At 41.3% G+C, this 23291-nt stretch overlaps 2 protein-coding genes across 11 annotated transcripts; one reads left to right on the forward strand and one right to left on the reverse strand.

Annotated features, from left to right (window-relative positions):
• Nucleotides 1-265: 265 nt before the first annotated feature.
• Nucleotides 266-16925, reverse strand: SPATA18 (spermatogenesis associated 18). Of its 7 annotated transcripts, XM_031588575.2 has the most exons (13): nucleotides 15826-15985; nucleotides 14924-15076; nucleotides 14107-14212; nucleotides 13881-13996; nucleotides 12897-13000; nucleotides 6210-6344; nucleotides 5344-5581; nucleotides 4235-4393; nucleotides 3541-3716; nucleotides 1572-1695; nucleotides 1115-1174; nucleotides 855-904; nucleotides 266-392 (listed from the first exon to the last, which is right to left on the reverse strand). In XM_031588575.2, exons 3-13 carry the CDS (start codon nucleotides 14162-14164, stop codon nucleotides 380-382), a joined length of 1233 nt encoding a protein of 410 aa, XP_031444435.2. In that variant the 5' UTR covers nucleotides 14165-14212; nucleotides 14924-15076; nucleotides 15826-15985; the 3' UTR covers nucleotides 266-379. The 7 variants fall into 7 exon arrangements, 6 of the variants coding, with proteins under 6 accessions (XP_031444435.2, XP_031444434.2, XP_089995573.1 ...); XM_031588574.2 differs by lacking the exons at nucleotides 14924-15076; nucleotides 15826-15985 and adding an exon at nucleotides 16787-16925; XM_090139447.1 differs by lacking the exons at nucleotides 14924-15076; nucleotides 15826-15985 and adding an exon at nucleotides 16125-16740 and having other exon boundaries at nucleotides 847-904.
• A 56-nt stretch (nucleotides 16926-16981) lies between these two features.
• SGCB (sarcoglycan beta) lies at nucleotides 16982-23208 on the forward strand. 4 transcript variants are annotated; one of them, XM_090139448.1, is made up of 7 exons: nucleotides 17020-17146; nucleotides 17658-17868; nucleotides 18141-18350; nucleotides 18726-18911; nucleotides 18992-19183; nucleotides 20371-20502; nucleotides 21125-23208. In XM_090139448.1, exons 2-7 carry the CDS (start codon nucleotides 17866-17868, stop codon nucleotides 21326-21328), a joined length of 927 nt encoding a protein of 308 aa, XP_089995574.1. In that variant the 5' UTR covers nucleotides 17020-17146; nucleotides 17658-17865; the 3' UTR covers nucleotides 21329-23208. The 4 variants fall into 4 exon arrangements, with proteins under 4 accessions (XP_089995576.1, XP_031444439.2, XP_089995574.1 ...); XM_090139450.1 differs by lacking the exon at nucleotides 17658-17868 and having other exon boundaries at nucleotides 16982-17200; XM_031588579.2 differs by lacking the exon at nucleotides 17658-17868 and having other exon boundaries at nucleotides 16984-17146.
• The last annotated feature ends 83 nt before the right edge of the window (nucleotides 23209-23291 follow it).

Below are 23291 nucleotides of genomic sequence, written 5' to 3' on the forward strand. Positions count from 1 at the left end.
GTTATGCTAAAAATTCTATCAAGGTAAACTGAAACATTTGGTATCTAGGGAATCATTCTACAATTAGTGCATCTATCTCCATCCATATTACAGCAAGGGTATCTCGGTGCTCTGTAAACTTTGCCAAATTAGTATGATCATATATGGCACTTTTTTTTTTTAATTGGAAGGGCTGAATTAGTGCCATAATAGGTCATAATAAGTCATAAATAAGACTTCTAAAGTTCTAAAAACACACTGAAAAAAAGCAACATAATACAGTCCATTTAGAGTTCACGGCCATTCACATTATTGCGACATTTGAGGTATTCCTTGAAGAGGAAAAGGCACAAGCAATGTTGATGGATCCAGATGTACAGAATCACAGAAACTTATCCAGCTATCTTAATGTCCTGTTGAAGAAAAATACAGATTTCAGCACAGTAGTTTTTCCTATATCTCTGTACTGTCTGAGCTTCAAGGTGAGTGCAAATTCATACTGTTTAAAATCCTCCCACATCACCCTCCCCATTTAGCTACCTCTTTGGGTTTGTAAAGGCATGGAGCTAGCCAGCATGTAGATAGATAACTGTCACTCTTGTGGGAAGGGGAACAAGTTTTACTTACTATAGACCAGGCAACCAGCAAAAAGAAAGCATGTGACAGTGGTCTGAGCAGAGTGAAAAGTAAGCCATCTTCAAATTCAGAAATTTCAGCCCCTTTACATACACAGAAGAAGGGCTACTCATTTTAAGAACAAGATTTGGACAAGTATTTAAGAGTCAAAGACATTCAGCATATTATTTCATCTCTTTGCTCAGTCTTCCAAGGGCTTAATGTGAAAATCATGAATCATTAAGAACTAACATTCCCACCTACTTGGACTTCCACTTCTCCGTGGTGAAGGACTACGGCTTCGAGATAACTGCAAGGCAAACAGAATGGAGAATTCAGGTGTGCCAAAGATCAGTACCCAAGAAAGGCATCTGGGGACCCATCAACATTTGGAAAATTTGCATACTTTACTCTCTAGTGCAACTCCAGTGGTACAAAATCAAATTAAACAAGTTCCTAGTCTTTCTGAGTTTAAAATATCTGATGTTTTTTAGACTACCAGTGTTCAGCTGAGACTTACATGAGACAGAAGAGGACTCACACTACGGCTGCGATTCCGACTTCTGCTCCTGTGAGACCACTACAAGAGAAGAGATTAGCAAACCTCTTTTAAGAGAGTGTTTACAAAAAGCAGACTCTGCAAGCAGACTTGCCATGCTGGGACAAGGTGTGAGGACACAGAACAAACACTAAATACAGTGAATTTTCTTCCTAAAAAACGGCTTTGTCAACAGCAGCACAACTTTTCTTCCATGACAAATATATTAAAGTAAATTGAACCACTCATCTTAAATACACTATGAGCATTTAAATCTTACATTTGACATACACTACTCCAGCCATATAGGGAACAACTTAGAATTCATCTTTTTAAATTTGAAAAAAAAAAAGCTTAAATCCAGTTACTTCCCTTAACACATAGATTTTAAAATAGAGTTTAAGTCTAATGACTTCTCTTACTTAAGGAAAGTACATACCAGAGCTCCTCTTTTTGTGACTGCTTCTCCCTTCACAATCACAACATCATTTTCCATTAGAGCAGGCCATACATGATAGGCCACCAAAGCAGCTGTATAATCTGAGTCAACACTACGATGATACCTGTAGCAACACAGCGTATAAGAATTATCTGTGTGTAAGTGTAATATGATGCTTCAAGTTACCAAGGTTGATGAAAAGCAGAATATCAGTATAGCTCAAAAGCATCTTTCTTGACATTATTTGCATATCAGAAAAATAAGTTTTGTTTAAGTGAATCCATAAAAGAAATCCATTCACAAGCCAGACTTGATAGAACAGTTCAGATGGCTGGGAGGCCATGTACTTGTACATCCCCCACAGAAGTCAAGGCCCTTAGGTTCACTGACAGATTAAATCTCCGGAGCAGTTTTTTGACAGTCACATTCATCAAATCTTCCTGAAGTATCTTGTCAAAACAAGACCCTAATAAAGGATATTACAGAAATATTTGGATACTAGGATGTAAATTTATTATCAAGATTATGTGCTACGAGAGGCAATTTTACTAATGAGATCCTCAGATACCGATAATGAAACAGTGACTTTCCTAAAAATTATTTGGAAGGGCTGTATTAATACAGAAGGTATATATTACCTCCCAAACTCTGCAAAATTGGCTGAATAATAAATGCCTGGTTTTGCATATTCCAACTCAAAACAAATACCAAAAAACTGAAATAGAAAATAGCAATGCATATATACATTACTAACGTATATGTAATAGCAACTCATATAGAAGAATGTCATAAATAAGCAAGAAATTCTGCTGGAGGAAGACATAAGGTAAAACGTGGTTTGGTCAATCCTTTTATAGAATGCTAGAGCATATATCTATGCTATATATGTAAAGGTATCTATGCCACACATATACCTATACAGGTAGATAGGTAGATGTAGGCATGTGTGTTTATACACACACATCTCCCACAGCAGCACATATAAATTCATACACTTTTTTTTTTTTAAGGCCATAAACATTAAGCAGGTGTAGAAAGCATCTGAAGACTATACTCTAGCATTGCTGCCTTCTTAGTTCAGCCAGTTGCTTTGGATATAAAATAGCTAAATGACCAGTATTTGGACAGTTCTAGTCATGCATGACTTTGTACTCTGTTGAAGGGTTATTTTTATTTTTATTTCTCTTCTTCACTTTCAAGATCCTCTCATTTGGGCACCATTCCATTTTATTTTATTATTAGAAGCCTCCCTATTTCTGCACCATTTCTTGCTTTCAGGAGCAGCTTTGTTTGAGCTATTAATCCCATTAGCTTCCTAGAAGGCCTGGGAATACTCTGTCAGCCAACATAGCAATCAGCCCTAAACCCATGGAAAAAAAAGAAAAACGATGTTGTGGTGTGTATTTTCTTTAAACAAAAATCCCATCTCTAAAAGGCATTTTCTCTAAACTAGAAGAGACAGGAGCATATTATAATCCATATGTCATACATCAGCCACAGCCTGAAAATCACAGTATAGATGTTGATAGATCTTGGTATCAGCCACCAACAGGCAGATGTCAGTAAAAATGACTTACCAAATGGACTAGAGAAAACAGAACAAAGATGAAGGCATTTTATAAACACTGGATACAGACAGAGACTAAGCAGAGAAAGGAAGAACAATAATTTTCCTCTGAAAAGATAAATTGAATAAACTTAAGAGATGGAAGTTTATCTTGAAAAATGCTATGCTGCTCATTAAAAAATAAGCTATAAATGCTGGCCTACATCCCAGCATTTCTATACCAACATAAACTTTAAAAACATAGGGAATTCACCACAGACCAGGAATATTTGCACCAAATTAGTGTTCATCAATCTTAAACCTTCATATTAGTTAGGAAAGAAATAGACCATGCAATCTGATGGATTTTTTTCATCTTTGATTTTTATAACAAGAGTCTCAATGAAAATAGGGCATTCTTACTTGGTCTCACTGAAGAACTCACCATCCATACCAAAGGCAATATCAAGAGGAGGAGTGAGTGTCTGCATTGAAAAAGCCACACGGCATAGCTCTCGAATAAAACCGCTGATGACAGCAAAATCAAATTCTGGTGTGGATGAAATCTTTGGGTTGATGTTCATGGAGCGAATTACTTCCTGAAAATAAACACAACTGAGTAATTACAGCTCACTACTGCTTTCATGGGAAAGTAAGAAAATCCATCTGAAATACGAGTCTCAGCTTTCTACACTTAAAAATCCATATAAAAGGCTCTCAGAATTGCTATCTTAGGTTATTGCAGAAAAATTAGCTTCAGAAAGCTATAGAAACAGAAATAGAGTTGACATCGGTCTTAAGAGGGAGATACAGTTTTTCAGTACAGAGCTGAAGACAAATAATAAAATCCACTTTATATTTATGTGATTAATACAGTAACACTGCATCTTATCAACACTACTATTCTGACAGAGATGTTATAGTCATAGGCAAATAAAACAAGAGACAACTGGGCCATAACAATATTATTCTGGAAAATAAACTCCAACAAGACATAAAATCCATGCAGTAAACTTCTCTTCCTGCTCCAGCGTACACTGCATTTCTAGTTTACACAGTGAATTTATTAGCTACTGAAATAGATCAATACATCCCTTCCTTGCTGCCCTTGACTTACATTGACACTGGATTGAACATCATACAGATCCTCATGGCGAACTATATAATCCATAACAGTGTCTTCAAGTGACTCGGGCCCCGAGTGCCCTATGGATAGTGTCTTTCTTACACGCATTTTGAACTGCCTGTAGGCCATCTTTGCTGCTCGGAAAGACTCCTGGAAATATATAGAAAGTCCAGTTAAATCCAGGAGATTGCAAGGTCAGATTTTTGTCAGTCTGAAAGGATAACTTTAACCCGGTGTTATAGTTTTAAGGAGGAAGATAAAACACTGCTGTAGAGATGATGGCTGAAAATATCCCTCCTCTGGGGGGATTTCTCTGATGAAATCAAGTTATGATTTATTTTCCAAAGGTGGGATTGAAAAGCTTTCCAGGTAACACTCCACTTGCATATAGGATACACAGACACACATATTCACACAATAGAAATACATTCCAAGACATCAAGTACAGAATTTAATAATTGCATTTAGGTGCTACAACCTAACATGTCAGACAGCAGTACTTCTTGTCTGTTGGGAAGAATGTTTGGGTAAAGTCAATTGTGGAAAAAGAAACTGTAGTAAGTTAGATGTGCTTGGGATCACACACATTAAAAGATGCAATACCTCTCTGACACAGGTATGGGCTATGTGAATTTCATTAGACAACAAAATAAAACACAAAAATGAAAACAAACTTATTCAGGCTGAGCTCACAGTAAACGTGAGGTATGTGGGTAATTTCAAGGGATCCATAAAACTAGAAAAACATATAGTTACAGGTAAGAGGGAATCATGACATGAAACATTTTCAGCTCTGTATAATGTAATATTTCCAAAAGTATTCATTTAAATGGAACAGTGATGCTTAGTGCAAGAGTCATCTACCTTTCAAGCCATTCCAAATTTTATGAGTCTCTCTTAGCACATGTACTGCAGATCACTGACTCTGTTCTAATGCGGGACAAGACAGACATAAAAGGACATTGAACTAAATTTAATGTAAAAGTGGGAGGGATGTAAAGGAAAATGAGAAGAAATTTTCTTTTTTGTACTTCACAAACACAATGCAATCCAATCCAGTCATAGTATTTTATGAAGTGAGAAATATTTTCTTTTCTTACCACTGCTGCTGTGTATATTATCCTCTGCACCATCTCCATATCATTGATGTACATCCTCAAAATTCTCTCTGCATCAAAGCGATCTTTAGAATAAATGTCCCCAAAGCGAGCAACCAGGAAGGCATGACGTGAAGCATTTGTGCTCCTGGCTCGGCCAGGTGAGTAGCTCCTCAGGGGAAGAGGACTAGGTGACCTGCTCCTCATGCGTCTCGGGGAAGGAGAGCGGCTCCTTGCAATCCTAGGAGAGTCATGCAACAAAACATGCAGTCACTTCAGCATCTGCAGATGCCTTGGCCTAGCGGTAGCTTTACATCAATTTAATTATCATCAGGGACAACTGAGATTTGAAGGCAAAAAATCAAAGAAGTAAAGCTGCAGCTGATATAGCATGAAGGCATTTGTGTCAGTGTGTTTCATGAGCTAAACCCTAACTGATAAAATAAAACAATTTCCAAAACTGTATAAAGCTATTCACTTTGTTCTGTTCATTTTAACTACGAAAACTTCAGAGACATATTTCTCTTCCAGTATCACTGAGAAGCTGTGAAGTTGAACAAATAAGAATAGTACTTTCTGCCCCATAATGGTACAGTATGCAAGGAGGACTTACAAACAACAACAAATCATCTGTTTTTATTCTATACAGTTGTTTTCAATATATTTTTTAAAGCTATTCTATTTGTTATAAGCTCAGGATAACCGTACAAAATTAAAAGTGCATGCACTAGGAGAAACCAGCTTGAAGCAACCAAAGTACAGAAGTTGAATTTTTTTTCCATGCTTCACATTAACGTGAGGAGCCACCTCATGCCACCTAACCTTTACAATTTCTCCAATCCAGTGACTTCTTTGAAAAATGGCCCTACCTGCTCTGCAAAATAGACTTCTGGGCATCCAGGATAGAAAGCTCATCCCGCAACATTTCAATCTGCTGCTCATAGTCATTCAGATGATCTAAACTCCTCAGAGAGTCCTCCTCCCGGGCACGGGAAGCCTTCAGACTTAACCACATGGAATAAAGTCAGTCATGAGATGCCCTTCTACCAACAGCGCAAACCATCTATCAATTAACCCTTATCAAACAAGAACAGAACAGGAGACTTTGTGCTGAAATACAATAAGATTGAAAGATTAAAAAAAAAATGATGCTCTTAAGTACACTTTAAAGTGTAAAGGTGCCCTGTGGCAGGAGACAGGATACACTGCACTACGTTACAGGAGAGATGAGTGGCTAACCTCTGGTGTCCTTGAACTACCTTAGATCATGAGGTCAAAGAAAAGCATTGGTTTCTTTCTCATATTCCGACTCATGTAGAATCAGAACTTGTAGGAAATCAGAGGAAAGAAAACTGAGCTGACAGTTCTTTTCTCACATCAGGTCTTCAGGTACTTTTCTTTGATCATTTTGCTCAAAAGACATCACTAATGCTGTTATTTGAATAATATCAAAAGTAAATGACTCCTCTTCTGTTCCTCCTCCCCCCAGAGAAGTGTTTCTCAAACATCCGCAAGTTTACAGTCTATTGTTTACTCTTACATAATGTTAGGAAGCATCTCAACACTTCCACTTCTCCTGCTAGCTAACAAATATTACTGTTGTTTTCCTCTTTCTAAAAAAATGCCAATGCTTTCTATTCATTTTGGAGGCATTTAGTTTGTCCTCCCTTTTCTTTACTAAAGAGCACTGATGAGATTTTCCACAATCTGAACCTGAATCTGAATGAAAGTTATTATACCAATCAATTGGCAAGCTTTCTGCTCAGGAGAAGCTGCAGGAAAGCTTTAAGTAACAGGACTGAGAAGATCACAGGTGATAAGGTCAGCAAATCTGTCACGACTATCCTTTCAACCTGGTTAGAAGCTGCAGATACAGAACAGTGTTTTATATCCACTTTTATTTCCAGTTAAGGCTAGAATCCATTCCTTAGTTTTTGAAATTCCACCATTCCACTAGGAGAAAATACAACAGCCTTGAGAACTGTCAAAAATCTAATGCTCTTTGGATAACAGCACCTCACTGCTAACCTCCAGTTCAGAACAATTCAATAGTTACAAGGACTCTTCCCATTCCACCACTCCTTTAATTAAGGTTGACTCACACAGAAATTCAAGGCAAGAACAATCCACTTATGTCTTTTTCCCAGATCCATTTTTTTGCCCCTATTTTTTAAGAGTCCTCTCTGACAGAGAGAATACAACCTCCTAAAGTCACTGACTTCAGGTATCATATAGAACGTTAATAATTACAATCACGTTTATCAAAACTTCTTTCTGCTAACCTATATAATACATCCTCTACAAAGCAGATGAAGACAGAAAAGCCCTCATGACCTTACTTTCTTCAGCAAGTTGTCTGGCTTCACTCAGTTTGACTGTACCTTGGCAAAACTCTAAACATCTGAGGAGTGAACTTCCATTTATAATAGTACTAAAGGATTTTGTTCAGTCTGCACATAACAACAGGTTTTCTACGGGAGACCCTGAAAAACTTCCAATTATTTTTAAACATTGATTACTATTTAAAAAAAATAAAAAGCTATTTTTGTTCATTATTCTGCAGTAAAAAGCTAAATCCTGTTATAATGCATACCTCAATACCACAAAAACTTACACTGACTCTACAAGTTAATTATATTGAGCCTAGAACACATTTGCTCTAACAGCCCAGGAGAAAGAGATGACAGGCAAAAAAATGACAAGTGAGATCAACAGCTATTCCAAAAAGAAAAGAGTCAAAAGCAAAGGACAGTCCTGGGAAACTGCTATTTCAGTAAAATAGATAAACAGAGATAGATAAATAGATAAAAAGATAGATAAGTAGATAAACCTGTTCTAGGTGTTGCAGGTGAAGACTAGGCAAATCTGATTTTACTCAGCTAAAATGGTTACAGTTTTTATACATTTGAGTTGGAAGGGACCCTTAAAGATCATCTAGTCCAACTCTGCTGCGATCTTGAAAAGCTGTTTCAAAGAACACAGAAATTGCTTCAATCAGAACTTCAGAACCCAGGCAAAAGACACAAAGATAGAGTTGCCAACTAAACTGAGGGTGAACATGAACAATAAGCACATGGAGATTCCGGAAATCCTGAATTCACAAAAAGACAGGAATGTTTTATTGTCTGTCATCAGTACAAATGTCAACGCGAATTTCCATGCACTCTGCATTATGACCTATACATGGAATTTGTGAGAGGCTTTGTTCTCAACGAATGCTTTCATCTAGAAAACAGTGGTCAGCTTTCATCTAAGAATTAAAAAATTAATATGAGCTATTTTTCAGCCAAAAAAAAAAATCAAAAAGAGAAACATTTTATGGGAATACAAGTCTATCTTCCACATATCCATTCAAAAAGTTAAAGTCTGAAGTGATGAACACCTATCAGGGAAAGTCCACAGCTGAAATCCATTAATTAATATTATTTCAGAAGCAATGATAGGCATTTAGAATCCCTACTACTCTTTCACATTCTTTTCTGATAATATAACCATTTAAAAAAAAAAAAAAAAAGGGCTATATTTCATAACAGGGAATTATAACTGCTTCTAGTACTGTAGAATCAGCCACAAATGAAAATTAGTTTTAAAGGCTACTGTGCTGAAGCGGAATGGGAAGTCCCCCAGTTGCTCTATTCCTGATCCAAACTAACTCTCCTGACGTGACCAAGACATTTAGGAACTATAAATTTTTTTAAAGCAGAGACAGCAACATTACTAATACTCCTGTACAGTTCTGTGCAGACAGTCAAAAGGATCTGGAAAACAGTCTCAAAGAAAAAGCCTTATAAATAACTTCACCTTAAGGCAGAGAGACCAAAATGTTTTCTATCTAACATACATGCTTACTTTCAAGAGCATCATAGCAGGAAATCTTTGTCTATAGTTCACTACATTCCAAATATGGTCCACTCCTATTAATTTTATCTACAAGACTGAATGCTATCAAGCTGATTTCAAAGTAACCCTTCCTCTAACCTAAAGAGAAAAGAATATAAGTTCAGCAAGAATAAAGTTTCTTCTCACTTCGGTTGATTTTTGCTACTTCCTCCTAGAAAGCAGAGGAAAAAAGCTCCAGGATGTCAAGGACTTAGACATATTTTCTTTATAGCAAAGGACAGTGTAGTAGAATAAACAGCATCCACTCAGGTAGAAGACGGACAGTCTTTGCATGCTGACTTTCTGCCACAAATACTGCAAGATTCGATTTTTCTTACACTGCTCTTAGCTGAATAATTTCATCTGCTGCTGTCAAAAGAGTAGTGGCTGATTTGGTCTTTGTGTCTTCAAGAGCCAACTGGGCTTGTGCCAGACTGCAAGAAAAATTAATAACCTTCATGGCAAAGGCAGAGATTCCACCAGAGGATTTAATATAACTGTTTCAGCAGACCAAATCTGTACCAATTTAACATATGAAAACCATCACAGTGGGCTTTGTGCAGGCTATCAGCACACAAAATAGTTTATAAAAGTCATATCTGACTAAGCAACAGAATTATTTTGCTACAACTCATGTTTTTCTCATTAAGGTTCAACCAGTTTCTTCATCTATTCCAACAATTTATAATGCTCAGAATGACTTCGCTGTCTGTAAATGGGGTATCGTGGGACATGAATTCTCTTTCTTTTGCATTTTCCCCTGTTATCAACAACTACACAATAATGACTCTGGAGCATCATTCATCCTGAAAGGATAAAAACACGACTTCTCATCTGCCTGAAATACCTACAATTACCTCTTTCGAGCTTTCTGCCTTCCAGAGTCCTGCCTTTGCAAACCACAGCCAGCCCCTCTCTAACCTGACTGCACAAAGAAATGCAGCTCACAAAGCTGTGAAGAATCTTTGCCTCTTCTTATGGAACAAGCCTAAACCTGCCTTGTTTTGTACCGCAAACTGCCACACACTCAATCTCTGCAGTGAATAAGTTTCTTTGTATTTCTCAACTTGACCATCCAACACTTCTCCCCAGCTCAGCAAATAAACTCTATCCACAAAGGAGCATAGGATGAAGTGCTTCATGCTTAAATCAACCTTTATATATACAGAATTTCGTATGTACATAGAACCACAGAATAGCTGAGGTTGGCAGGGAGCTCTGGAGCTTGTCTGGTCCAACCCATGCTAAGCAGGGACACACAGAGCACGCTGTCCTTTTGAAGATCTCCAAGGAGACCACAACAGTGCTCAATTGCCTGCACAGTGAAGAAACGCTTCCTGATGTTCAGATGAAATCTTTTCTGTTTCAGTTTACACCCACTGCCTCTCATCACCTCCTGTAGCACCCAGCACCACTGAGAAGAGATTGGCTCCATTTTCTTTACACTCTCCCCTCGGGTATTTATGTACATTTGTGGGATCCACTAATCATACAATTAAGTCAAGCTCCAACCCCTGTCATGGGCAGGGCTGCCTCCTGTCAGATCAGGCTGCCCAGGGCTCCATCCAACCTGGTCTTGAATGCCTCCAGAGATGGACATGCACAGCTTCTCTGGGCAGCCAGGACCAGTGCCTCACCACTCTCATTTCCCACAGCTCTTCTCAATAGTCAGAAATACCAACACATAACAACTCCTTTGCTTATTAAATCTTCCATGCTGGAATTATTTTTGCAAGATTACCTAATACTGGTAAATTTGTTGAACAAAGGGATTGAGTGCAACTTCAGTAAACTTGCAGATGACACCAAGCTGGAAAGCCCAACAGAGGGATTGGCTGAGGCCAATGAGATGAAGTTCAACAAGACCAAATGCTGGATCACAACAACCCCATGCAATGCTACATGCTTGGGACAGAGCGGATGGGAAACTGAAAAGAGGAAAAGGATCTGTGCATGTTAATTGACAGCCAGCTAAATATGAGCAGTGTGCCCAGGTGCCCAAGGAGGCCAATGGCATCCTGGCTTGTATCAGAAATCACACAGGCAGCAGGATCCTGGAGGATCATCCCTCTGTGTTCAGCACTGGAGAAGCCGCACCTCAAGAACTGTGTTCAGTTCTGGGCCCCTCGTAACAACAAAGACATCGAGGCCCTGGAGGCCCAGAGAAGGGCAAGGAAGCCATGAAGCATTTGCTGCACAGGTCTTACAGGGAGCAGCTAAGGGAACCGGGATTGTTTAGAGTGGAGGAGGCTCAGAGGAGACCTGACCTCTCTACAATGACATGAAAGGAGATTGCGGCAAGGTGGGGGTTGGCTTCTCCCAGGTAACAGTCACAGGATGAGATAACAGACAGAATGGCCTTAAGTTGTGCCAGGGGAGGTTCAGGTTGGATAATAAGAAAAATTTGTTCTCTGAAAGAGCAGTAATGTATTGGAACAGGCTGCACAGGGAGGTGGTAGAGTTACCATCCCTGGAGGTTTTCAAGAAAGGCATAGATGTGGCACTGAGGGACACATCCTAGTGAGCATATAGTGATGGGTGGACAGTTTGACTAGATGATCTTAGAAGTCTTTCCCAACCTTAGTGATTCTAAAGAATGCAAGAACAAAATAACCTTTTCTTCCAGATGTTGTGTAGTCCTTCTCTGTACACTTCTGATACTTAATATATACTGACTGTAAGATTTTTCTATTGCCTTATCTCTCATTTCTGAGTTAAAGATCTGTGCATCCCCTTGAAAAGAAGATTTCTTTGATAGTCAAAAATCAAACTGCCTGCATTTATCCAAGATCCAGATATTAGATACATGGGGAGTAGGAGCATCTGCCAGATTAGGATACACGATGAAATATTCTTTCTACTGAACCGCTTTTTCAATTCTAGTTTAAGCAGTTCGCAGACCTGAGAACTTCATATTCTTAGGATTTCTTAATAAAAGCATTAACTTATATCCCTTTTTGTATTAACCAAATGATCAGTGATTTTGTGATCCCGTGACTGTGAACATTCATTTTTCTCACACTAAGCAGAATACAATAGAAAATATCTGTCACTTGGAGTGATCTCCAAAATGTTCTTGGAAGTGGCACAAACCAGACCAACTTGTTTATGAAGCAGACAAGTTATTTTGCAACTACAGTGCTCCATAAAATATGCTTCATGCAACCCAAGAACTGCTCAGTCCCATTGGACTATGTGGAAATCTTCCTTTCTTCCTTCATTTTTTGCCATAATGGCTTTTGATCTTAGAAATCCATGTACTAATTACATACTAATTATGATATGCTCTACATCCTTCAATAATGATTGCACTGAAGCTACTCTATTTTTTAATCAATGTTTGCTCAGCCTGTAGAAGTCTATGAACATTTAAGTGAGATGGTTATGTTCCATACAAAACTCTTGTCTGGAGTACTGCCATGTTTGCCAATACTTCTTCCCCAAGCAAAACCTATCAGGTCAATCGAGGAATCTAAGGATGACTGTATCTCCTGTAGCCCACTTTGAACACAAATGGAATATTTTGAAACACTGGTTTAAAGCGAGAAACGAATAATTTTACAGATCTTCCAGTATTTAAGTGTCACTAGAAAAAAGTATTGTAGGGAAGAAAACGGGGAGGGGAGGGGAAAGCGGGGGATTCTTATGGGGAGTTAACTCCCAGTTAATTCCCCTACTCTTGTTGCACATGGTCAAGCTCCAGACGAGTTGATGTCAGTTCTTCCTGCAGCTCCTGCAGCTGAAAAGTCTGCCTCAGTTGTCTCTCTTTCTCAATTGAATCCTACAGTGAAACAAAATAACAGTTTCAACATTCTACCTTACAGAATCCTTCAGTAACATAGCAATCTTAGCATGCATGTTTCTAAACAGTTCAGTAAAGACCATAGAATCACAGAATTGCTCAGGTTGGAAAAGATCTTAAAGATCAGAGTCCAACCACAACCTAACCATACTACCCTAACTTTAACAACCCTCTGCTAAATCATGTCCCTGAGCACCACATCCAAATGGTTTTTAAACACAGCCAAGGATGGTGACTCAACCACCTCCCTGGGGAACCTATTCCAGTGCTTAACAACCCTTTCAGTAAGGAAGTTTTTCCTGATATCCAACCTAAACTTACCCTGGCACAACTTAAGGCCATTTCCCCTCATCCTGTCACCAGTGAGAAGAGACCAGCCCTGCTCTTGCTGTAAGCGCCTTTCAGATATAGGAGGAGAGCAATAAGGTCTCCCCTCAGCCTCTTTTTCCCCAGACTAAACAGCCCCAGTTCCTGCAGTTGCTCCTTGTAGGACATATTCATCAAGCCTTAACTATTTTTAAGGTAATTGAAAATAAAGAGTTATGACTGATTATGCCATCAACAAGTACAGGTTTGTGAATTCATGCATGCAGAATAGAAGAAATACTTACTAAAACAAGTCAGGTAACTGTTACATTTCAAGAAAGCTGCACATACAACAGTGTGCTATGTTTTTAACAATCTACAGATTTGCCTTATGGTACTAAACAGGTAACTGTGCAGCAGGCTTTTCTTCAAACTTTGAATGTCACATGCAGTCGTTACCATGAGCAACAAACGACATATTTCATTAAGCAAAATGAGGAAGGGATTCTATTATTCCCTTAAAAATTCCCTTAAAAATAAACTTCCTACCTACCTGATTCAAGGAGAGGCTAGTTTCAAAGAGCCTTCCTGAAGTAGCATGGGAAAACCAAGACCCTAACCACGGCAGGAGACGAGTTTTTATTGTCTTTACACCTGCATAATGCCCACCTAGGAAAATACAAGCATTAGGAAACTGTGAGACACTTGCACGGAGAGGCAGAGCTTAAAAAGATAGCACATATGAAATGTGCCAGTAATAAGGCAAGGCACTGATTTACCGTCTTGAGATGTCTCATTGAGGATTGTGAAGAGCTGCCCTTGAATCATAGATGTCATTTCTATTAATTCACAACACTGGTTCAGATTTTGATCACAGGAATTGATCTGTAAATTAATTGGTATTAATAGATCTGCCTGGAATTTCTTGCTTAGAATCATTCCTGTTGTGATCATGACATTAAAGGGTTGGCTCTTTATGTGACTTTATTATTATCATTATTACGTTTCCACAGCTATTTCTTACTGCACCCTTCAGAATACTCATCTTCAGAATGATCATATTGCTAATAAGCACACAGGCTACACATCAGGATTCCATGGCCCCATTAAGTCACCACCAGAAAAAACTAACTCCTTTCCCCAGTGACAAACAAGCTGCAACCATAAACAAAAGAATAAAAAGATGCATTAAAATCTTTTAACAGAATTTGTTTGTTTGTTTTTTTACATAGCACATTATAAGACTGTTGGATGAATAAAAATTAATTCAAAGTACGATTTTATGTATTAGTGGAAGTAACACAAAGAAGGCTTTTTTTTTTTTAAACTTTATCAACAGCCATGAGAGCTCTCTGTAGTTTTACCTGATTTAAGAGTTATCAGCTGAAACAAGCAATACTCAAGTCTGGGCAAACCCCAGCATTAAGCAAGGAAACAACCGAACAGTAAAATTAAATAACTTTCAACAAATACAATTCCCAAAAGGAAATGATGGAGTTCAACTTCTCAGGACACTCCTGCACCTGCCAGGAAAAAAACCACACCCTTTGTACCTACTTCCTTCATCTTTATTTGTAACACGGCTATCATCTTCACCTTGCATGACCATCAGGTCCTTATGCTTCAATGGCTCCATGTAGTTCATAACAGCTTTGAAAACAGGAATGGCCCTCGCCCGTGCATAGTCACCTCACACTTGAGTGCTGCAGCACGCTCTCCTCTGTCCTCAAGAAGTACAGTCTCACCCTGCTAACATTCACCAGAACACCACTGCGAATTGCATTTTTCCAGCTCATTACACTGACACGACACCCACAGTGCTCCCATCTGCCAACTCTGCTCCTCGCAGCAGAGAGCTGCTCGTCTCCATCTCCAGGACCTGTGGACTACATTCACCCACCTCCTGTGCTGTTGAGCAGCCCCAAGGCCTGCTGCCAGCACCCACGTGCAAGGTATAAGGTGAGTGCTCCTGTTCCTCCTGGTGCCCCGTGCTCTGCAAACCTTTACCAGCCTCCCTCAAACTACCCCTTAGGATTGCCCTCGGCCAGGAATCCCGCACAAAGGCTGCCCGGAACCGTAACCCTACATACAAAAAGATACACACAAAAGGGTCTTTTGTGCATCTTTGCTCAAGACCTTCACCCACAGCAGCAGCAGCCTGAGGGCAGCCACGGTGCCCAGAGACACAGGAGTGAGGATGCTGTGGCCATCGTCACTGCTGAGAATATTTACAACTTCCAAGCCACAGTTCCCTCCATCGCCACACCTTCCCCTCGATGTAACCCGTCCCGCTCACACGGTTTCGCCCCTTCCACCTCCTGCCCTCTTCTCTCTTCACACAGCCCTGCTGCTGCCATGCCCCCGAATCCTCCCCCATGCCCTCCCGTTCGCCTCCAGCTTTCTCGTCCCCGCGCAGTTCTCTGCTCCCAGGCCCCTGCGCAGCACTCCCCGAGCACCCCTGCCCTTCCTTGGCCGCTGTTTCGCCTCGTGCCTCCTACCACCCGCGCAGCAAAACTCTCTTTGACTTTGTCTCGGCCGCTGCAGCGCCTCTAGCTTTCCGCTCGCACCACAGGCGCAAGAAAAGTAAAAACGTCGAAGCAGCGCACGCCAGGAGGCAGCAGCGCGCACACGCGCGCGTCCCAAAGCGGCGCTCGGAGGACAGCTGCGATCACCGCGGAGCCGCAACTCGGCGGGCGCCGGGCAACCGCCGCGTCCCGCCGCCCCTGCGGCCCCACGGCCGCGCTGCCCGCGGGTCCCGGGGAGAGGCAGCCGACGCGGGGACCGCGGCTCTCCGCACCTCGTAGTCCTTAGACCAGCTCTCTAATTTCTCTTGCATTAGCCGGCAGCTCTCGGCTTTGATAAGCTTCTTCAAGCTGCTAGCCATGCTCGCGGGCAGCTCTCTCACGGGTGGGCCCGTGGTTGGGACGGGCTGCCGTGGTCTCGTTGTCCCGTCCCGTCCACCCGGGAGCCCTGCGATGGCAGCGCGGGAGGAGCTGACGTCTCCCGCCGGGGCTCACGGCTGTGGGCGGCGCCGCGGCCCCGCAGCCTTTATAGCCGCGATTGTAACGTAGGCCGGCCGCGGCGGGTGCCAGGACGACGCAAGCAGGGCGCGTTTCGCTTGTGGCAACGGGGCGGCCACCCCCCGGCCACATTGCCCGCCCCGGCCCGGCCCGGCCCAGCGCGGCGGGGAGCGCGGGGGCACGCGGTGCGTCCGCCAGGTGGCGCCATAACACTTCTCTGCCGTCTGCAGCCGCCCTCGCTGCTGCCCGCCCGGGGCAAGCGGTCGCCCCGCGGGTACCGTCTTGAGGAGGAGGCGGCGATGGAGCAGGAGCGATGTGTCACCGCACCCCTCGTTTCCATTTCCCAGCGTGGAAAAAAAATTAAATATCCCTCTTCCTAAACGCAGAGAAATCCCTGAGTTATTTGCGAAGGGACCGTTGGCTGGGAACGCTCACGTACGCGCTACGGAGGGGCTGCTCGCCATGCGCGTGGATAAGCTCTTCGGTCCAACAGCCTTTTGCCAGCCCCGAACGCTTCACTGCGGGAAAACCGCGGGGCCGCTCCGCAACGCGGGGTCACCTCGGGGCCGGTCCTCGCCTGACGTCACGGCCGCGCGAGTGTCGCGATGGGCTCGGGGACGCGCGTGAGGGTCACGGCGCTGATCCGCAGCGCAGGGCGCCGGGAGGTCGGTCGGCGTCCCTGCGGAGAGCGGCGTGCCGTCGGCGGGCAGCCCCGCCGCCTCTGTCCGGCAGGGGGAGTGCGGAGCTGCCGCAGCCGCGGCGGCACCCGGGGAAGATGGCGGCGGCCGCCTCCGAGCAGGTCTGTGCGCGGGGCGCGGCGCGGGGCAGCCGGGCGGGGAGCGCCGCTTTCGCGGTGAGGCTCCGAGCGGCGCTCGGGACGGGGATCCCGGCGGCCAGCAGACGTTCCCCTCCGAACGTCTGGGGCCGGCGGGAGGCTGAGCGCGTGGTCGTGACAGCAGCCGGAGTCCCGTGCGCGGGCCTGGGGGGTGGGGGGGGGGAAGCGAGCGGGCAGAGCTCGCTTGGGAAGCGGGGTGTTCTGACTGCTGGCACGGGGCCGCGGCGGCGCTGCGCGAGTGGGAACGAGCCGCTTGCTGGGCGACGGGGCGGCCCGTTACCCGGCGGTATAAATAGAGCTGCGCCTGAGTCACCGCGCTCGGCTCGGGGCGTGGAGGAGCGCGGGGCGAGCTCGGCTGGCTTCGGCACGTCAGACTGTGCTCAGGTCAGGCGCCTTCCGCGGTACCGTTTCGTGCTCGGCTCCAAAAGAAAACAGAAGACGTCTTCACCCGCTGCATCGGTACATCCGCGTGCAGGTACACCCAGCGCACGGGGCAGCTCCGGGATCCAGCCGAACGCACCTTGTGCCGTCAGAAGACTGAACCCCTTTTTGGACCTTTACACAGCGACCTGAGTCATTCAGGAGAGGTGGAGCAAAGCAGTGTACAGAGCTATGAAAATAGCCGGGAAAATCAAGCTTTCTTTCCTTATGAGTGTCTATGAGAGTTTCTGATATGCACTAATATGGTATGTTTGCAGGGAAACACCTTGCAATCCAATCACTGCCAACCAGTAAGTTACAGCCAGCCAGGCCCATTCCCCCTGACAAGTTGGCTGGCAGTGGCTTTATACTTCATATTTATATTGTACGGAGTGGCAGACTGTAATATAACATAATCCTGGGTAGAATATAATATATTCCAATGATCAATTGTGTATTTTTTTGCATGCATAGATGTGTATCACTTTGGTGGATTTATGCATACCTCTCAACAGCTAACCTGTGCTTTGTGTCATAGCAAAGTTCCAATGGGCCGGTGAAGAAATCAATGCGTGAGAAGGCTGTAGAGCGCAGGAACGTCAATAAGGAGCACAACAGTAACTTCAAAGCCGGATACATTCCAATTGATGAAGACCGACTCCATAAGACAGGCTTACGTGGCAGGAAAGGCAATTTGGCCATCTGCGTGATTGTCCTCCTTTTTATTTTGGCTGTCATCAATCTGATTGTGAGTATAATACTTAGGCTGTAAGCAATGTTAGGATGTATTTCGTTTTGACTGTTTATTAGAGAAAGAAAACTTGAACTCCAGTATGGCTGAGAAGGACATAAAAAGTACTGAAGGAGACACACAATTTTTTCTCTCTCCTTTTTGGTCCTTTGTACTCTGAGCAGGATTAGACAGAAGAATCCTTCCAGTTCAGTCATCAGTATTTCACTGGCATGGTCCCAGCAGGAGCCGTGATGCTCTCTCTCCCTTCCCCAAACTCCGCAACAGGAAATACATGAAATGTTATTAGTGCAGTACAGATATATCCAGGATATACTGTTAAGCTACCTGTAACATTGAAGTCATATCTGACGACATGTGTTTCTCTTTGAGATTACCCTTGTCATCTGGGCAGTGATTCGAATTGGCCCCAATGGTTGTGACAGCATGGAGTTCCACGAGAGCGGCTTACTGCGGTTTAAGCAAGTTTCTGACATGGGGGTGATACATCCACTGTATAAAAGCACTGTAGGAGGCAGACGGAATGAAGATCTGGTGATCACTGGAAATAATCAGCCTGTAAGTTATATCGTGAACTCGGGTTATTAATAAACGTAATGTTTGAAACGTCATTAACTTAAAGACTCTTGCTTCTGGAGATTGTATTTCAGCAAGGAACAACCAAGCTTAGTGTGGAAAAAGACAAAACTTCCATCACCAGTGATATCGGCATGGAATTTGTTGACCCACGGACACAAAATACTCTGTTCAGCACAGACTATGAAACTCATGAGTTTCATCTGCCAAATGGAGTTAAAATCTTGAATGTACAAAAGGCCTCTACAGAGAGGGTATGTCTTGTTTAACTTCTAAAAAATTAACTTTTTTAAGTACTCTCTGTAAAAGCTTATTACAGAATTGCCTTAGTTGGAGAATACGGAAGAAGTTTATTAATTTCATCTTTCAAATCTAGAAATTTGACTAAATATAGCTAAAATTAGCACCTCTGAAAAGCAAACTCATCCTAAAAGTTAGAATAGAAATGAAAACTGACATTATTAAGCGAGTGTAACATCTGGAGTGCCATGCTGGCTCCAGTATCAGGATTAGGAAGCCTGTGTGACTTTTTGTTAAGCATCTACATACATTTGTTTGTACCTGAATATCTATTTCAGAAATAAAATTCCTATGAAAAGCTTTTCTTTTTCTAGTAAGAACTTTCAACATCTCTTTTCTTCTATTGCTGATAAATGTTAGAACAATCAGAATTTCAAAGAAGCAAAGAGAACAATCATGGCATTATGAGAGTTTTGTTAGTTCATTCCAGGTTGAATGTGTTCTTAGTTTGGTTTCTACATTAAATATGCTTTATTTATCAGAGAACCAAAAACCTATATATTCTCATATGCATGTCAATCTTAATGTCAGACTGAAACTTCTTTCTTGCATATCAGTCATAATAAAGGCTTTCCAAACACAATACTGCACACAGTTCTGTGGTGTAACACTAACAGAGTGGCAACAGTGGGTTTATTGAGGGTTGCATGTGTCTCAGGACCAAGAAAAGACAATGGTTTTCATTTTTTTCCTTACGTTTTCTCTGCTGGCTAGCAGTTAAAAAGTATGCAGCAGAGAGAGAAATAACAAGTAGAACTTTAAAAGTCAGAGCAACAGGTTAAATAAGAACAGAGGAACAAATTTACATTATCAGTCTTTACAAGGAAGGCTGCATCTGCTTGCAGCATTGATTTTTGTATCCCATGCAACTGTCACGTGAGTTATTTTTATCACAATCAAGTGATACACAGACAAACTATGTTTCATACCTTCCAAAATTAAGTAAGCCATGCAATTGTAATGTAGAAAATAACAAATGGGCAAAATCTTCATAGTCATAATGGGAGAAGGGCACAAAACATGTTGAAGTTTTTTTATTAAATTATTGAGCAATATTTTCAAGATTATTAAAGTTACTCAGATGAACCCAAGTGGCACATTTTCATTGATCTGTAATTCTTATGTTTGTGTACGTTTTTAGATTACTAGCAATGCAACCAGTGACCTAAATATAAAGGTTGATGGCCGTGCTATTGTCCGTGGAAATGAAGGCGTTTTCATCACAGGCAAGACCATTGAGTTTCGAATGGGGGGCAACATGGAGCTTAAAGCAGTGAGTATTTCATAACAGCATTTTCTGAATGTCTTTCAAGTTCAAGCTGATAATAAACTCTTTTTTTTTGTTTTGTATTGATTCAAATTTTATATAAAATAGTCATTCATAAAAGTTTGGTTGCAATCAGCATATTTAATTGGATTTTTTAAAGGTAGATTATTACTATGCTTTTAATTTGTGGTTCAGCAGTGTTCAGGTAATGCTGATTTAATACTATAAGACACTAAAATCCCATAAAGTGATTCAAGGTAACCTATTGTTTTTTTGCACTGAAATGAACACCAGAGGGAATACACGTTCTCTTCCCAGAGCTTTATTGTGGACAGCAACCTTCAACAGAAGCACAGAAACTAAAATTAGTCAATTTCACTTATTTTTAATTCACTGCCTTTGCTTATAGGTCTGTGGAGAATTGTCTACCACGTTACCACTGCTTTCTCAGTATTGATCTACCACTAGAATAGCAAAGTACCGTGGCTGTAATGGAGAAACTGATGGGTGTTATTCGTGAATATAATTAAACAATGAAACCTTCTTATATGTTATATTCTGTAGATTTCTAAAACCTTTCTAACAATATAATTTATTGTTAAAGTAGTTTTTCCTTCCCTTTTAAAAGGAAAACAGCATTATCCTGAATGGAACTGTGATGGTCAGCCCGTCGCGACTGCCAAGCTCTTCTTATGGGGAGCAGTTTAACAATGGCAACTGGCTGCGATTCAAGCTCTGTATGTGTGCAGATGGAACACTGTTCAAGGTGCAAGTGACAGGTCACAACATGGGTTGTCAGACCTCCGTCAATCCGTGTGGAGCCACACACTGAAACGCAAAGCACTACCAGAAGAGTTCTCTTATGTGTTTACATGTATTTGTATGAAGTAACTGCATGCCTTCAAGGATTTCTGCTTCTACAAGAGTTTATACTAACATTTATTACATAATATTTTTAAGCACAGGCTGTTACGTTCAGCAGTTTAATGCCATCGTTGTGCTAGCCATAATAGCGGCACTGATTCAGTGAGCTTTCAGTTTATGTGCATACTGAAATGCCTTCCTGAATTGGGATCAGTAGAATATGTTTAAAGAACTGAAGCATAACTGTAAGCAGCAGTGTCTGAGGTCGGGTCTCTTTTTTTCCTGTGAATTGTCAGTATTCAATTCTGAAGTTAAACTGAAGTCTGCAATTCTTTGTGATGGTATTGGATCCTGTGACAGCAGAATAACCACGGTATATCCGAATTTGTCAACAGTGGAACTACGTCTATGGTGAGCTGGGGCCTTATAAATAAATTACTGTAGCCTTAGAACTGCTTTTGTAGAGGGATGGTGGTCTGTGCTAAAAAGAGATCAGCTCATTATCCTCATTCTTTCCCCGTGTACTTTTCTTCTGTTTGAAATAGGTTTGCTGTGTGTTTTGTTTTACAGTAGCATCAAGCAATCTAAATAGAGGAGGCCACAGTAGTGACTTTGCAAGTCATTTTTTTTTACAAGTTTTTTTAGATAAGCACACTTATCTTTCTAAAAGTTGTGCAAAAGTTAAATGTTAACTTCAGAATTGGGCATTTGTTATGGGAATATGAATTACCTACCTTTATTTTATAGCTCTCAAAGTACGCTGAATTCCAACTGACAAGTCAGCTCCTGCTGCCATTGAATTACATTAAATATTATGCGAAAGTACAAACAAAGTATGTTTTGCATACTGACTTCATGAACTTCATAGTTTTGCTACAGTTAATACGTATTAATCATGCTGAAAACATGCATGTTTGTGGCACTAAGCAGTTCCCAATGAGGATGTTTCACCTGAGGAGATGAAACTGTTACATTTTTAGATCTTGCACTCACTTGATAATGGTACACTTTGTCACTTTATTTACACACGTATAATGCATATTTATATGTACATTATATAATGCTGCTTATATTCATATATATTACACAAATATGCATATACATGCAAACACTGACATACATAACTGACATTAATACTGGTGCATGTATTTATATATAAATATAAGCAGCAGTGTTCTCAAAGCTGAAATAATAGAACTTGGTAAACGACAGATACTGCCTTGGTTACATAGAATACACATGAAGAGCAACTTTATAGCTCTTCCCTGCTTGATATCATGCCTACGTGCTAGGATTGGATTCCAGACCTATAATTATCAAGAATTCTTATACTACACACAGCATAGCTGAGAGATGTGTCAAAGGTACTCTTAAATCATGGTCTGGAGAATTGATTTTGAAGTGTGAATTTTTAGTCAAAATATAGCAAAACCAGTCATGTAAATACCAAATGATATGAATTACTGACTTGCTGGCCACTATTTATGCATTGGTAAAGTATTTTGTTGCCTTCATTACACGGTTTGAGAAATGTTGACATCGCATACCCCGTGTTGTGCAGTTATTTGTTGTTTATCTTCTAACTGCCTGACATACATTTTTCTATGCTTATTTAAAACACTGTGTGGCACACTGTTTATTTTAATCCCACGGATGCACTTGAAATGCTGTGTTCTACATGCTTCTGTGTAAGATACCTACTGGGTACACCAAAGCAACGTACTTGTGATGAATTCTCAGCATCTGTAAAAGTGGTGGTTGCTTCAGTAGCTGGAAGACAATTGCATTTCTAATCTTTGTTTTTAAATGAAATTTGTTTTTAAATGAAAAAATAAATTGTAAGACTCAGCTGTGGCTTAGAGTTGTTATTTGTAAGAACATGTTTTTTCATTAAAACACATTGTTGTGTTGACAGTGAAACTGGTATTGTG

Source organism: Phasianus colchicus, chromosome 4, assembly GCF_987193195.1.
Source record: "Phasianus colchicus chromosome 4, bPhaCol1.hap1.1, whole genome shotgun sequence".
In the NCBI taxonomy this organism is placed as follows: domain Eukaryota; kingdom Metazoa; phylum Chordata; class Aves; order Galliformes; family Phasianidae; genus Phasianus; species Phasianus colchicus.